This window comes from Cutaneotrichosporon oleaginosum, assembly GCF_008065305.1.
Source record: "Cutaneotrichosporon oleaginosum strain ATCC 20508 chromosome Unknown ATCC20508_contig02, whole genome shotgun sequence".
Classification (NCBI taxonomy): Eukaryota; Fungi; Basidiomycota; class Tremellomycetes; order Trichosporonales; family Trichosporonaceae; genus Cutaneotrichosporon; species Cutaneotrichosporon oleaginosum.
In genome coordinates, this window is record NW_027072171.1 from 1,964,498 (window position 1) to 1,980,176 (window position 15,679).

Consider the following 15,679-nt stretch of genomic DNA (forward strand, 5'->3'; position numbering starts at 1 on the left):
GGTCTCCTTCCCGAGTCCCCGGAGGCCCCAGCGTCCCCGCGGGGACGATCGACACAGGGTATGCTTCACTGGCGAAGGAGGTCGGTGCCTCCGCGACATGTGAGCGCAACTGCCACCAACATTACGGCCAGAACAACTGTCATGTGGGCACCGCCCGGATCATGCACCGTTGCCCCGCATGGTCTGAAGGCACGACGGCCCTGTGACGTGGGGGCCACAGTGTCGGCCCCACGGCATGAGCGTGGCGTGAGTCGAGCTCGCCACTTGTGGTGACACGGTAAGCGCTCTGTGCGCGAGGCCCAAGGTTGTCTGCGATCGTTCCACACCGCTCGCTTGTGCGTTGTGTATTGTGCGACTCGTGACGTGGTAGGTGGACAGGCTTCTTGCGTCAGCTGTTCGCAATGCAGTCGGTCGGAGCAAAGCATCACGGAGGTACGCGAGATCTGCAAGTGTCGAGGCGTCGATCGGCGGAGAAATGCCCTGCGCGCCGTCTCTGCGGCACGCCCAGCTTGCTCCGAGAGCTTGGCGCTCCCGTCTCGGAACGAGGTACGTCGGCCGAGTAACGCGGTATTCGGCTGAGAAAGGTTAGGCGGCGGACTTACCCCGGCCGTCTGGCACTCCACTGTTCGGAGAGACCTGGATAATCGGGATGGATCGATGGAGATGACCGCTCACGAGCACGCGAGCTCTCGAAGACCTAAGCATGAACAACTAATGTTCATGAGTGGGCGGCTGGCGGGATTGGCGCGGAACGACCCGCTCTTACGCTCATGCTTACGCGCTCCGGTTGAGTGACATGAGCAAGATAACCGCGGTGTTGATGTCATTCGGCCTCACGCCGATATGGCGCGCACTGGCGTGCGGATGGCCCCACGTGCCACGGTGCCTGTGAGAGCGCCGAGGGAGTGGCACAGGGAAATATACGCGCACGCATCTCCGCCGAGGCCAAGGCGGCCCAGCACCCAAGATAGTGCAGGCCAGGCACGAATTGAGGCACCCCCACCTTGGTCAATGCTAATTGAGGATGGTTGGACACATGCGACCGCGTGCGCCGCAAGGTGGCCCATGTGGTGCAGATGACTCGGGAACGGTGATTACGGCTGTTCTCTGGATAAGCGGCGCGACTTCCAGGTTATCCAGGTCATGCAGGCTGCCTGTGGGGCCGGCCCCCGAGGATGAGCGGCGTATTGGGTTGCGGAGCACCATGCTGCCGACCTTGGCTCCATGCTTTGTTAGGTGCCACTGTGCACGCCAATCGCCTACCCAGCCCCCACTCCTCCGCAAATGCAGGGTGCTGTCGAGCTCGAGCCCTTGAGTCCGCATGCTAGCGTGTATGCATGCAACTTCGTGGAGGCGGCTGTTTCACGCCTCGTCTGAATGGTGCCATCCCGCTCTTGTACGGAGTGATGGGCAGGGCTCAGGCACCGTACCATCTGCCACTGCGGTCCACGAGGAGCCGCGACTTGACACGGCTGAGTGATACCACTGAGACAATAGATAGAGGTCACGAGTGAGCATAAAGACTGCCCGGGAAGATCGATTTTTCGCTTCTCCCATCACTCTGCCCTTTGGCTCCTCCATCATGTCGAAGCCCGCAGACGTTGTGGCATACGACGACAAGTTGGACGAGAAGAACGCCAACATCGCGACCACCTATGTTGGCCCACCCGTTGCTGAGGATGATGTCGCCAAGAAGTGGGTCTTATCGGTCACGCCGATAACACCAACGCTAACCCAAGTGATCTCGAGCTCGTGAGCGCGGACCTCGAGGAGCTCGAGGAGCGGGCGAACGCCATGTCCAACGAGCGGGCGCACAACGTGAGTGGCTCGTCATCACGATTCGCAGCCCCAATGGAAGGCAATTGTTGCTGACTGCCAGATTATCTCCAAGTTGTACAAGATCCACCGGCACGACCAGAACTTCCCCCGCACTGCCCTGGACCGCATGGAGGAGTTTCTCAAGCGTCCAGAGCACGAGACAGAGGAGCTTGCCAAGGTCCACAGCTACGATGAGCTGCTCAAGGAAATGAAGCTCGAGGCCGTCCTGGCCACTGAGAACTCGCCCTACCTCGAGGTCCGCGCCAACGTCGACCCCACCGACGACCCTACCCTGCCCTCGCTCACCTTCCGTGTGCTTCTCCTTGGCACTCTCCTGTCCGGTCTCGGTTCGTTCGTTGACACGCTCTTCGCCAACCGCCTTCCGTCCGTTTTCATCTCGGCCAATGTTGCTCAGCTCATCGCCTACCCATGCGGCAAATTCCTTGCTCGCGTCATGCCCACCAAGAAGTTCCGCACATTTGGACACGAGTGGAGCTTCAACCCTGGTCGCTTCAACTCCAAGGAGCACATGCTGATTGCAATCATGGCGGTGAGTGCCACATTCGAGGATCTGCTTGGGGTGATCGGCGGATTGGAGGGTGGAGCATTAAGCTTGATTTGATCTCCGTCGCCCCTGAATAATCCTTGCGTTATTGCCCCCTCCTCATGGCAGCATTCCACGCCCTGCTATGCCACATTGCTGACCCACCAGAACGTCTCCTTCTCCTCAGGCTACACCAACAGCATTATCCCGACCCAGGCTATGCCGTTCTTCTTCAACATGAAGTTCGCCCGCTCCTTTGGCTACCAGTTCCTGTAAGTGGCCCCCATCATGGCTTCCACGTTTGACGATGTCGCTGACCGCAGTAACACTGTCGGGTTTACATTTGTCGGTTATGGTCTTGCGGGCCTGACTCGTCGTTTCCTCGTTTACCCATCGGTGGCAATCTGGCCTTCCGCCTTCGCCCAGATCGCACTTAACCGCTCCTTCCACACTGAGCAGAACGAGCCGGTCAGGGGCCCCTTCGGCACTTGGCGCATCTCTCGAGAGAAGTTCTTCCTCATCACTTTTACGATGATGTTTGTTTACTTCTGGTTCCCCGGTTACATTTTCCAGGCCCTGTCGTACTTCAGCTGGCTGACCTGGATTTCCCCCAACAACGTCAACCTGGCGGCTGTCACGTCGTTCGCGGGTGGCATGGGCCTCAACCCGTGGCCCACCTTCGACTGGAACGTTCCCAACGCCAATGGCACCATTCCCCTCACCCTCCCTACTTTCACTATCATGAACCAGTTCATTGGCGTCCTTCTCGGCGCCATTCTTTCTCTTGCCCTCTGGTACTCGAACGCTTGGAACACTGGCTACCTCCCAATCAACTCCAACAAGACCTGGAGCAATATGGGCACACGCTACAATGTTTCCAAGATTCTGGACGAGCACAGCAAGTTTGACAACGCCAAGTACCAGAGCTATTCGGAGCCATGGATGGGCGCAGCATACATTGTCATCTTCATGACGTACTTCGCCATGTACGCCGCGAGTGAGTTACCACACCCTATAACCGCCGCATTTTCGTGCTAACGATAGCTTTGATGTACGTGATTCTCTACCACCGCCACGACATGGTCATGGGCTGGAAGAGTCTCAAGAAGACCTTCCGCAACCCCTTCCGCAAGAGGAACCGCGAGGCCGAGGCAGCACAGGCTGAGGATGACGAGGATGACCTCTTCTTTGAGGATGTCCACATGCGCCTCATGCGTGCCTACCCAGAGGTTCCCGAGTGGCAGTACCTCATCGTCCTCCTGATCGCCATGGCTTGCGGTATGATTGGCCTCGGCATCTACCCCACTGAGGTCTCTCCCGCGACTGTCCTTTTTGGTGTCCTCATGCCTCTCATTGTCATTGTCCCGTGCGGTCTTATCCAGGCCATCACCGGCATGCCCATTCCTCTCAATGTCCTCGCCCAGTTCATCGGTGGCACCATCAAGCCTGGTAATGCCAACTCGCTCATCTACTTCAAGACCTACGGCTACATTGCTGCGTGAGTAATTGACTTGGCTGCTGTCTCTCATCACGTCGCTGACCGACAGTTACCAAGCTCTTGCCTTCTCGTCAGATCTCAAGCTCGCACACTACCTGAAGATCAACCCTCGTCACACGTTTGCCATGCAGCTGTGGGCGACAACGATTTACTGCTTCATCTGTGCCGGTCTCCAGAACTACATCCTTGGCTTCAAGGACGTGTGCACCTCGGCTGCCAAATTCGGCATGAGCTGCCCTGGCGCCAACACCTTCTTCACCTCGGCTGTATTCTGGGGCACTCTCGGCCCAGCCCGCCTCTTCGGCCCTGGCAAGCGGTACACGCTCATGCTTCTCGGCTTCCCCGTCGGCCTCGTCACCGTCCTCGTCTACTGGGCGCTGCGGAAGAAGTTCCCCCGCAGCGAGTGGCTGCGCCAGATCCACCCGGTCATGATCTTCAACGGCGGCGCATACTGGGGTCCTCCTCTCAACATGTCCTACTTCATCGGCAACGTGTACATCACCGTTTTCTCCTTCCAGTTCATCCGCAAGCGTTACACTGCCTTCTGGGCAAAGTACAACTATGTCCTTGCCGCGTCGTTCCCGGCCGGCATTGCCATCGCCGCGCTCGTTATTTTCTTCGGCACGGCCATCCCCAAGGACGGCGCGTACGCCACCATCGCGTGGTGGGGCAACGACGTCACGGGTGTTGGCTGTGAGGCTGGCGGATGCCCGCGCCTCAAGCTTCCGAAGGGAGAGGTGTTCGGAGCTCCTGTTGGCAGCGGTCTGTTCACCTAAATTGCGCGTGGGGAGAGGAGGGGTAAGCTGGAGTGTCATACTCCAGGTAGCGGAGGAACGGGAGAGGATATGGAGATTTGTAGATAAAACGATTTTACGTCTTTTGTAATATGGCCCCTTCAAGGCCAAGAGATGGACATCTTGGTGACGATCGTCGCATGGAGGGCATGACAAGTTTGGAGATCCCGACAATGCAAGTGGAAACTGTCATGGGACTGGAAGTGATCTCTCTCCGGGATAGCTGAATCAAGCTCTGCCATCTGCCCCGCAAGCGCCTCTCCAAAAGTGGTGCCGGCGGCGGGCGTATGCGGGTCGCCATCTGCCGAAGCGCAAAACACACCATCACTTGGCATCTCGCAAGCGACGGGACCCTTCGCACCCGAAAAGTCCGCAGGCACCTGGGGATGACTGAACCATGCACACGGTGTGCCTAATGACGAGGAGATGCCGCTACCCACCGCCAGCGCTGTCAAATGCTTATTCAGTGTCTCTGCCTCAACATGCCTAAATGACATTAGAGTTGGATATTGAGGTAATCTGAACGACGGACACGGGTCTGGAAAACCCGAGCGGCAGGGATCGGCATCTCACTAACACGGGAATGCCGAGTTAGCCCTGGGACAATGGCGCCCTCAAATCCTTCCCGATGCCTGCGCCATGCACGATGCAGCCAGTCATGCAGATCGTGCTAGATCGTGCAGTCACGCAGCGGCAGTGCCGACATGCCGACGGATGATGGTGCTTCGAGTTTGATGAAGCGCGAGGGGTGCGAAACGATCCAGACGCCAAGGTGGCCTGTCGCGTGCCATTGGTGCCGCGGTTGACACGCCAACACGTCACCTGTCGGCATCAATGAGCGCGCCACTGTGTCCCCTAGAGCACAACGACTCCGACGATCGACAACGTCGTCTCCGCAGCAGGCGTGAGCGCTGCAATACGTGGCGGAGGCATGCTGAACGGCTGAAGAGCAGATGCAAAAGACAAGAGGAGCAGATCTAGGAGGCCAAGAGGACGGCCAATTTGAGCGACGGCGGTGCCCTGGGGCCCAGATGGCCGCCGGGCGCCGCCGACTGAGTGGCGGAGCTTGGCGGGCACCTTGGACTGTGCGCATGCATTGCTCTCGTCTCTTCGTCTCTTTGCTTGTGCTTGTTCTTTATATCTCACCCGTCGTCTTCTTCTTCTTATCTGGTTATAAACCCCATCCCCCTCCCACGCTCACTATCTTTCTCTTCATCTCTCCATCCCACTCCATTCGATCTCGGCCTCTTCCGGCCCCACCAGTGATTTCTGTGATTTCGGCACCGGGCCTTGTTTGGTGCCCACTCGATCACATCAAGTCGAGTCAACTACTTTCCTCTCCGCAAGTCGCACGACTTACCGCGGGACGCTTTCACCCATCTCGCATCCCGCCCGTCTTTGATCTACTCTTTGCCTATTCACACTACGTCTTCACCAGCCATGTCTGGCCATGAGCCCGATCAGGCTCCACCAACGGCTGCAATGACACCAGCGCAGCCCCTCCCAGCTGCGCAGCCCGCCATTCCACTGGTACAACCCGCCGTCCTGCCGCAGCAGCCCTCAGCACCACCTCGCACCCCATCGAGCCCCGACATGACTCCCGCACACCGCACCGCGCCTGGCCCGCCCGCTTCGTCTGATGGAACCATTAACGAGAAGGCGTATCTGGGCGTCGGAGATGGGGAGCAGGGCGCCAGCAAGGCCTCGCTTGTCGAGGACCCTGCTGATCGCATGGTCCCTGCTGTGCTCAACGACTCGTCTTCGACGTCCAGCAGCGACGAGGACGAGAAGGCGGCTGCGAAGAAGAAGCGCGGCCTTTTCAAGAAGAAGGACAAGGGTGCAAAGAAGAAGAAGGGCGAAGAGGACGATGACCTCAAGCCCGTCAGCATCCCACAGCTTTTCCGTTTCGCGACCCCGCTCGAGCTCACGCTCAACTTTATCGGCCTGTTCTTGGCGTGCGCCGCCGGCGCAACACAGCCGCTCATGACCCTCATCTTCGGTCGACTCACCACAGCGTTCAACGACTTTGGTCGTGTTGCCCGCCGCATTCAAGAGCAGGGCCTGACACCCGAGAACGCCGCCGCAATGGCGCAGGCCAAGGTGACGCTCAAGAAGGAAGCAGGCAACAACGCCCTCTATCTCATGGCCATCGGTCTCGGTCTCTTCTTGTGCACGTATGTATACATGCTCATCTGGAATTGGACGTGCGAGCGCCAGAACAAACGTATTCGCGAGAAATACCTCCACGCCGTCCTTCGTCAGGAGGTGAGTCAACCGGAGATCGCAGGATATTAACCCCAGATTGCCTACTTCGACCAACTTGGCGCCGGCGAGGTTGCAACCCGCATCATGTCTGACTGCAATCTCGTGCAGACTGGTATCGGCGAGAAGATTCCCATCGCATCATCCTTCATCGCAACGTTCATCACCGGTTTCGCGCTGGCGTATGCTCGCCAGGCTAAGCTTGCCGGTGCCATGACGTCGATCCTGCCCGTCATCATGGTCACGGGCGCAATCATGGGCATTGCGACGACAAAGTACACCACCGGCTCGCTCAAGTGGGTGTCTAAGGGCGGCACGCTTGCCGAGGAGATCATCTCGTCTATTCGCACTGTGCAGGCGTTTGGCACCATGAATGTCCTTGGCGAGAAGTTCAACGGCTTCATTGCCAAAAGCCGCGCCATGGGAATCAAGGGCTCGCTCATCGAGGGTGTTGGACTGTGCATTATGTTCTTCGCCATCTACTCTTCGTACGCCCTGGCCTTCTTCTACGGTGGCATCCTGATCGCCAACGGTGAAGCAGACGGAGGTCTCGTCATCAACGTCTTCATGTCGATTCTCATCGGTTCATTCTCAATTGCCATGCTTGCCCCCGAGATGCAGGCTGTGGGCAAGGCGCAGTCGGCCGCCGCCAAGATCTGGGCGACGATTGATCGCGTCCCCGCTATTGAGCCGGACGACCCGGCCGGCCTCAAACCTGACACCGTCATTGGTGAGATCGGCTTCGACAACGTCCAGTTCCACTACCCGTCCCGCCCCAACGTCCCCATCCTCAAGGGCCTCACTACGACTTTCCAGGCTGGTAAGACCTCGGCCCTCGTCGGTGCATCCGGCTCGGGCAAGTCGACTGTCATTCAGCTCATCGAGCGCTTCTACGACCCCATCAACGGCCGGGTGACCCTCGACGGCGTGGATATTAGACAGCTCAACCTCAAGTGGTTCCGTCAGCAGATCGGCTTTGTCCAGCAGGAGCCGGTCCTCTTCGCTACGACCGTCCGTGGCAACGTCGAGCATGGTCTCATTGGCTCCAAGTGGGAGAACGCCCCCGACGAGGTGCGCTTTGAGCTTGTCAAGAAGGCTTGCATCAACGCAAACGCCGACAGCTTCATCTCCAAGCTTCCCGAGGGCTACGACACCATCGTCGGCGAGCGTGGTATGCTCCTTTCTGGTGGTCAGAAGCAGCGTGTCGCAATCGCGCGCGCTATTGTTTCTGACCCGCGTATTCTTCTTCTCGATGAGGCTACCTCCGCCCTCGACGGTCTCTCCGAGCGTGTTGTGCAGGACGCTCTCGACAAGGCTTCTGTTGGTCGTACTACTATCGTCATTGCCCACCGTCTCGCCACCATCAAGGACGCCGATACCATCATCGTCATGGGTGGCGGTGAGATCATTGAGCAGGGTACGCACAATGAACTGCTCGACAGCCCGAATGGCGCATACGCTCTTCTTGTCCAGAACCAGAAGCTGTCGCAGAAGGCCGCCGACGATGCCGGTGACGATGTCTCGGACGACGAGGAAGAGGACGTGGACGAGGTCACGGCGGGCCCTGACTCGCCTTTCCAGGAGCGGACCAACTTCGACCCCCCCACTCGCAAGCTGTCGCGCCAGATCACCGGTCGCTCTATCGCCAGCGCTGCTCTCGAGCAGCGCCGTCTGGACCGCGAGAACGGGGAGAAAGCGGCCAGGAAGGTTCCCTTCATGAAGCTTTTCTTCCGTCTCCTCAAACTCAACCGCGACCAGTGGAAGCTGTACGCACTGGGTTTGATCGGTGCTATCTGCTCTGGCATGGTCTATCCCGCGATGGGCATTCTCTTCGGCCTGGCCATTTCCGACTTCGAGCTTACTGATCCCCGAGAGCTCCGAGCTGCGCTCGACAACCGCGCGCTCTGGTATTTTATCGTCGCGATCCTGGCCGCCATGTTCATTTTTATCCAGATCTGGGGCTTCTCTAGAAGCGGCTGGGAGCTCGCCAGTCTGCTCCGCACGCGCTTGTTCCGCGCCGTCCTGCGCCACGACATCGAGTGGTTCGATGAGGAGGAGAACTCGACCGGTGGTGTCACCTCGAACCTCTCGGATCAGCCTCAAAAGGTGCAGGGACTCATGGGTGTCACCCTCGGCTCGATCATCCAGTCGCTCGCCACCCTTATCGGTGGTTGCATCATCGGTCTTTGCTATGGTCCGCTCCTTGCTCTTATCGGCATCGCCTGTATTCCTCTCGTCATCTCCAGTGGCTACATCCGCTTGCGTGTGGTCGTCCTCAAGGAGGAGAAGAACAAGAAGTGGAACGCTGCTAGTGCTCAACTCGCTTCTGAGGCTGCTGGCGCTGTCCGCACTGTGGCATCGCTTACGCGCGAGGCCGACGTGGACCGCATCTACTCGGAGGCCCTCAAGGTCCCGTTCCAGATCTCCAACCGCACTGCCATCTACTCGCAGCTCCTCTACGCTGCGTCGCAGGGTATCGCTTTCCTTGTCATTGCACTTGTCTTCTACATCGGTGCGCTTTGGATGATCGACGGCAAGTACGACACAGCCACGTTCTTCACCACCCTCATGGCTACGCTCTTCGCCGCTATCCAAGCCGGAAATGTGTTTATGTTCGTGCCGGACGCCTCGTCGGCCAGCTCGGCCTCGCGCTCCGTCTTCCGCCTCCTCGACAACCAGGCCGAGATTGACGCCGACTCCAAGGACGGCATCATGCTCGACCCCGAGAAGGTCCAGGGGCATCTGCGTCTTGAGAATATCCACTTCCGCTACCCGTCGCGTCCTGGTGTTCGTGTCCTGCGCAATCTCACCATCGACGTTCCCCCTGGCAGCTACGTTGCCCTGGTTGGCCCATCTGGCTGCGGCAAGTCCACTTCGGTGCAGATGATCGAGCGCTTCTACGACCCGCAGGCGGGCACCGTCAGGTTCGACGGTGTAGACATCAGGGAGCTGAATGTTGCGAGCTACCGGTCCCACATTGCTCTCGTGTCGCAGGAGCCAACACTATACGCTGGAACGATTCGCTTCAACATCCTGCTCGGCGCGTCCAAGCCCATGGACCAGGTCACCGAGGAGGAGATCGTGAAGGCGTGCAAGGAGGCCAACATCTACGACTTCATCATGTCTCTCCCGGATGGCTTTGACACCGACGTCGGTGGCAAGGGGTCCCAGCTGTCTGGCGGGCAGAAGCAGCGTATCGCCATCGCCCGTGCCCTCGTGCGCAACCCCAAGGTTCTCCTGCTGGACGAGGCAACTGCTGCGCTCGACTCGACATCCGAGCGTGTCGTACAGCAGGCTCTCGACAACGCGTCCAAGGGTCGCTCTGTCGTCGCGATCGCGCACCGCCTCTCGACTATCCAGGGAGCAAGTATGATCTACTTCATCTCTGAGGGCAAGGAGGTCGAGATCGGCACGCACGCGCAGCTCCTCGCACGCAAGGGTCGCTACTACGACCTCGTGATGATGCAGAGCCTCAGCAAGATCGAGTAGGCGCGGGCGGAAAGGTCTTTGGGGATAGATGGGGTCACATTGTCAAATTGTCATACTCTCGCTGCATAATGATGCTGCACGCACTCTGATACTATGAACTTAATACTGCACGGTGGTGGGCGCAGGAGTGGTCCAGAGTGAGCCCCGGTGAGGGTGGTGGAGGTGGCTGCGGAGGTTGGCGTGGAGGGGGCTTATCTTGCGGAACGTCCCGGCGTCGGCGGGCGTCAATCATACATGCTGGTGATCGGAGCGACACTGACAGTCACCAGCCTTCTGTCTGGCTATACGCTCCCACACCGTGTCCGGTCGAGGTAGGAGTCGCGCGACCGAGCGCGCCACGGTTCGCCCATGGCCGGCCGAGGGATGCCGACACCGAGACATCGGCCGTGCCTAATTCTCCATCGTTTGTTCAAAGTCCTCCACCGAGCCACCGATTCACCGCCGACTGGATTATCTCATCTCGACATTAAGTCTCTAACTTATCGCAGGCGCGCTTCTCCTTCCACTCCTTCACGCACACTTCCCGCTCCTTCTGAGGCGGCGCACCGTCTTCCTCCGCGTCCTCCTGGCCTCCCTCACCTCTGGCCGCCATGTCGCTCCGATTCGCGGCGTGCGCGCGCCGCGCCCTCCGACCGCACCCTCCATCAATCCCGCGACCAGGAATATCGCGCCTGGCAGTACGCGGGTTTGCTGTGAGCGCGCGGCTGCGGCACGAGCACCCGCCGTCAAAAGCAGCCCATGATCACACCCACACCGCCGCTGGAGGGCATACCCACGCCGAGGCTGGACATACCCATGCTGCAGGACATACACAAGCTGCGGGACATACACACGCGACGGGCGGGACAGGTGCGAAAAGCTCGCATGGGCACGACGAGCACGCGCACGGGCTGTTCCACGCGCACGACCACAGCCACTCAGAGGGCGCGGAGCAGATCATCAATGCGCTCAAGACGGGCAAGATGGATCGCGGGACGAAGATTACTCTGCTGGGTGAGGGGACACGCAAAGGCAGACGCACTGACGCCAGGCCTTGGGTCGAATGTCGCGCTGACTATCTCGAAGGGTGCCGCGGGCTTCTTTATGAACTCGGCATCGCTGCTCGCCGAAGCGGGACACAGTCTGAGCGACTTGCTCGGCGTGAGTGCCCTCATGACGCCGGAGTGCTCGACGGCTGGCTATGCTCGGTGCCACCGTCGCCCGTCCACTGACTCCAGGACTTCGTCACCCTCGCGACTTGGCGCATATCGCGCAAGCCGCCCGACGACCGCTTCCCGTGGGGTTACGCCAAGTTCGAGACGTGCGGCACCCTCGCTGTGTCCGTCATCCTCGTTGGCGGCGCCATCGGCATCGGCCTCCACTCGTACCACCTGCTGATGCAGGTGATTCTGCCGTGGCTCGAAAGCCTGCCGCCCGACAGCCCCTTCGCGGGCCTGCAAGCGTGGCTGCCGCGCAGCGTGCCCTCGCCCCTGCTCGAGCTGTTCCACGCGCACGGCGTCGGCGAGCACGACCACGCGCACGGCGTGGACCACGCGCACGGCGTGGACCACGCGCACAGCCACGCCGTGGGCGAGACGCCCCTCCTCAACCCCCACGCTGCATGGTTCGCGCTCGCGAGCGTCCTCGTCAAAGAGTGGCTGTACCAGCTCACGAACAAGGTCGCTAAGCAGGAAAACTCGCCCGTCCTGCGAGCTAATGCGCTGCAGTGAGTCACCCCGCGCACCCGCGACTAACCCCAGCCACCGCGCGGACGCGCTCACGTCTCTCGTCGCCCTCGGCTCGATCGTCGGCTCGTCCCTCGGCGGCATCAAGTGGCTGGACCCGCTCGGCGGCATCGCCGTCTCCTTCTTCATCTTGCAGCAGGGCCTGTCGCTGTCCAAGGTTGCGTGCATGGAGCTCCTGGACGTCGGGATCGACGCCAAGACGCAGAAGAGCATCGAGAATGTCGCGTGCGAGCTGGTGGACGGTGTGGAGCTCCTCGGCATCCGCAATGTCCGCGGCGTGCGGTCAGGAGGTGAGTCATGCGCGACAGGTGGTGACTGGCCGAAACACCTTGATCCCCGGCCACCGGCAGGCACCACACACCCCTCGGTGGCATTGCACTCCCGCTAACCGACAGGCCAGATCGTCCTCGACCTCACCATCGTCGTGCCCGCCCTGATGTGCGTATACGACTCGCACGAGGTAGAGCTGCGTGTGCGCAACCACATCATGGGAGCGCGCACCGACATCCGCGAGATCAAGGTGCACGTGCACGCCGACATCCACGACGACGGTAACCCCACACCACCGACCGTGAACAGCGACTTCACGAAGCACGGGTGCGACCCGTGGCAGAACGGCGGCAAGTAGAGGCTTTCGCGATAGTAAAGATAGACGGCTGCGGCCAAGCATCGCCCAGACGAATGCATACATACAGTAGTGCTATTATTACCCTCCGTGCACGCTGGCGCCACTGATTGACACGGTGCGCTGCAGAACCTCGCCGACGGTCGGCAGCGACTTGGTGCTTTGCCGCGAGGAGGCGCGCGCCAGCCCCCCGCCGCCGACAGTATTGCCGCGCGTGCGGCTCCGCTTGATGGCGGTCGGGAGGTGGCCGGGCTCCTCGTGCCGCTCATCGTGGTGCTCGTGATCTGAGCCAGCGGAGGGGCGGCGCGACGCCTCCTTCTCCTTCTCTTTCTCCGTTGCCTTCCCTGCCCTTCCCCCCGAAGCAACGTCCCCCTCGATGCACTCGACATCAGCCTTCTCCTCCACCTGCGGCATGTGCCTGGCGCCGTCTTCGGCGTCCGGCACCTCCTTGAAGTGGACGGCGGCGGCTTCGCGCCACGCCTCGCCCCAGCGCATTGTTGCGAGGATCAGACCCAGCGCAAACCAGCAGCACACGACGCCGATGGTCATGGTCCAGCCGAGGCCGACGGCGTTGATCATGGGGAGAACGAAGGCGGACGCGGCCGCCGCGAAGAGGTAGCGGAAGAAGTTGTTGACGGCGATGGCCTCGGCCGAGCGTTTCTGCAGCGCGTCGACGAGATACGTGTTCAGCGGGGTGAAGAACATGGGCGTGCCGACGCCGTTGATGACGAGGAAGACGATGGGGGGCGCGAGCCCGCCCTTGTTGAAGTGCAGGAGCCAGCCGTAGGCGAAGCACGAGAGGGGGAGGACGAGGGCCGTGCCGATCAATGCGGCGCGCAAGCGGTCTTCGGGCTTGCGGTAGCCGCGCTTCTCGATCCACGAGCGCACGATGCGGTCCGCGTAGGGCCCGACGATGCGCGCGCCGAGCAGCGTGCCCACCCCGTGCGCGAGGTAGATGCAGCCCGCGAGCGCGACGTTTGTGAGGTTGTACCGCTCCTTGAAGATGGTCGACAGCGGGATCATGATGCAGTACAGCTCGATCATGACCAAGCAACTCGTGAATGTCGCGAGCGCGATGTTCGGGTACCGCATGAGCAGGACCGACTGGATCGGGTTGAACCAGAAGGGCACGAACTTTTTGCCGCGCTCAGCCTTGATCCGCGTGTGGGGGAGGGGCGGGTGCGATGTCTCGGGCAGGAATGCGGCGGTGAGACCCACGGAGAGGGCGGACGCTGCGCACAGGAAGTACTGCGTCGCACGCCAGGTGATGGCGGTGTATTCTGTGAAGAGGCCAGCTAGGACGGGAGAGAACGCGGGGCCCATGACGATGCCGCTGTAGAACCAGGACATGGCGTTGGCGCGCTCTGTCGGGCGGTACAGGTCGCCGACTGTGCCTGCGCCGACTGCGAGGACAGCAGACGAGCCGATGCCTTGCAAAATACGCGTGCCAATGATCTGGCCGATTGTTTTCGAGTTGGCGACACCTATTGATGCGACAGTCTGTGCGTCAGCCACATTGCGAGGGCAGCATACCATAATCGGCATCGAGAGAAGGTAGATGGGCTTGCGGCCGTAGAATCCGGCAAGGGGAGACCAGAAGAGCGGCGCAATGCCGATTGTGACGATGAAAATGGCGACGGTGTAGTTGATCATCTCGGGTGTTGTATTGAGCTCGTCGGCCATCACCGTAATAGACGGCAGGAATGCCGACGACGCGACAGCTGGGTGTAAGTGCACGTTTCCTAAGATACTCACGGCCAAGGAAACCCGAGAACGAAACGATGGCAATCATGATGTGCTTGCGATGGGGAGAGAAGCGGTCATAGATATCTGGCTCGCGCTGCGCCTCGGCGGCACTGCCGTCCTTGGCCTCCGATGTTGCGGTCGTCGTCCCGTCAGAGGGTTCGTCTTCTTCCGCGATAGTAGGGGAGCGAGCTCGCGACGGCGGGCGGCCATCACGACTATTCCGTGTCTCGGCGTGAGAGAGTGTTCGCTCGAGCTCGATCTCGGCGTCTAGTTCATCGCCCGTGGCGGGGAAGCGCGCGGGAGCAAGCGAGGGCGAGCGTGGTGGCGGCGATGTAGACGCAGTACGGGATGGAGGCGAGAGCGGATGTGAGTGCGGATGTCCGCTGTGCATCGATCTTCGCCCTGTTGGCGAGGTGGCTCGCTGAGGAGGAGACAGTAGGTCAGGCGGGGCTGGAGGATCGCGCGCCACCAGCGACGGCGAGGTGGCCGTCGAAGGGCCCGGCGAGGTCGACGGACGGGGGTTCATCGTCTCGGACAAGCGATGAGCATCCACTGAGCTGAGAAGGAGTATGAGAAAGAAACAGCGCGGAACGGGCCTACATCCCGCCTTTCTAACTAGTTGTCGGAGTCGACCGACGCGAGGTGAGGGCAAAATCCATTGGCACTGGGGCTGTATGCTATACGGTGTGGAGTCAGGGGGGCGTGGCTGCCGGAACCCGGGCTTCGGACATGGCCGATACGCGTGATTTCAGCTCGCCCAGACTTGCTCTGTATGCAATGAATCCTCGAAAAAGCACAGGCTTTTCTGGGCGTCATTTTGCGCTGGCTGGATGGCAGATCGTGAGACGAGGGGTTTACAACGGGCCGACGGCAGAGATACCGCGGGCATCTCGGTCGATGAGATGATTGAGGTTTTTCCGGCGTTGACGCCGCCGAATGCCGGATGAGTTCCAGGTCCCCTTGTATCCAGGTGCCGCAGGTCTCGCCCAGGGCGCATGGCCATGGGGCTAGGCCCCAAGTGGGGTGTCAAGTGACATCTTGGGGGTTTGATGATGCAGGGAGATTGTTTGGTTCGAGCGGGTCTGTTGGCTCGGTCATGCGATCGGTCATGTATTGCAGGATGCAAGAGGTCAGACGACATGATGCGCTTCCGCACCTCGCAACGACGGTATTCGGCCG

At 60.4% G+C, this 15,679-nt stretch overlaps 5 protein-coding genes across 5 annotated transcripts; 4 read left to right on the plus strand and 1 right to left on the minus strand.

Annotated features, from left to right (window-relative positions):
- Window positions 1-60: 60 nt before the first annotated feature.
- COLE_02463 (uncharacterized protein) lies at window positions 61-579 on the plus strand (the record flags this gene model as incomplete). Its single annotated transcript, XM_018419818.2, has 2 exons — window positions 61-246; window positions 283-579. The coding sequence occupies 2 exons, from the start codon at window positions 61-63 to the stop codon at window positions 577-579; spliced, it is 483 nt and encodes a 160-aa protein (XP_018281416.1).
- Window positions 580-1,582: 1,003 nt separating this feature from the next.
- On the plus strand, window positions 1,583-4,636 carry COLE_02464 (uncharacterized protein; the record flags this gene model as incomplete). Its single annotated transcript, XM_018420707.2, has 7 exons — window positions 1,583-1,695; window positions 1,740-1,818; window positions 1,880-2,368; window positions 2,531-2,634; window positions 2,686-3,359; window positions 3,407-3,860; window positions 3,910-4,636. 7 exons carry the CDS (start codon window positions 1,583-1,585, stop codon window positions 4,634-4,636), a joined length of 2,640 nt encoding a protein of 879 aa, XP_018281417.1.
- A 1,749-nt stretch (window positions 4,637-6,385) lies between these two features.
- Window positions 6,386-10,405, plus strand: COLE_02465 (uncharacterized protein; the record flags this gene model as incomplete). The annotated part of the gene is made up of 3 exons (XM_065626213.1): window positions 6,386-6,919; window positions 6,956-8,467; window positions 8,498-10,405. The coding sequence occupies 3 exons, from the start codon at window positions 6,386-6,388 to the stop codon at window positions 10,403-10,405; spliced, it is 3,954 nt and encodes a 1,317-aa protein (XP_065482482.1).
- A 590-nt stretch (window positions 10,406-10,995) lies between these two features.
- COLE_02466 (uncharacterized protein) lies at window positions 10,996-12,757 on the plus strand (the record flags this gene model as incomplete). The annotated part of the gene is made up of 5 exons (XM_018422284.2): window positions 10,996-11,398; window positions 11,436-11,545; window positions 11,623-12,110; window positions 12,145-12,419; window positions 12,525-12,757. The coding sequence occupies 5 exons, from the start codon at window positions 10,996-10,998 to the stop codon at window positions 12,755-12,757; spliced, it is 1,509 nt and encodes a 502-aa protein (XP_018281419.1).
- Window positions 12,758-12,835: 78 nt separating this feature from the next.
- Window positions 12,836-15,026, minus strand: COLE_02467 (uncharacterized protein; the record flags this gene model as incomplete). The annotated part of the gene is made up of 3 exons (XM_018419819.2): window positions 12,836-14,254; window positions 14,288-14,475; window positions 14,510-15,026. The coding sequence occupies 3 exons, from the start codon at window positions 15,024-15,026 to the stop codon at window positions 12,836-12,838; spliced, it is 2,124 nt and encodes a 707-aa protein (XP_018281420.1).
- Between the last annotated feature and the right edge of the window lie 653 nt (window positions 15,027-15,679).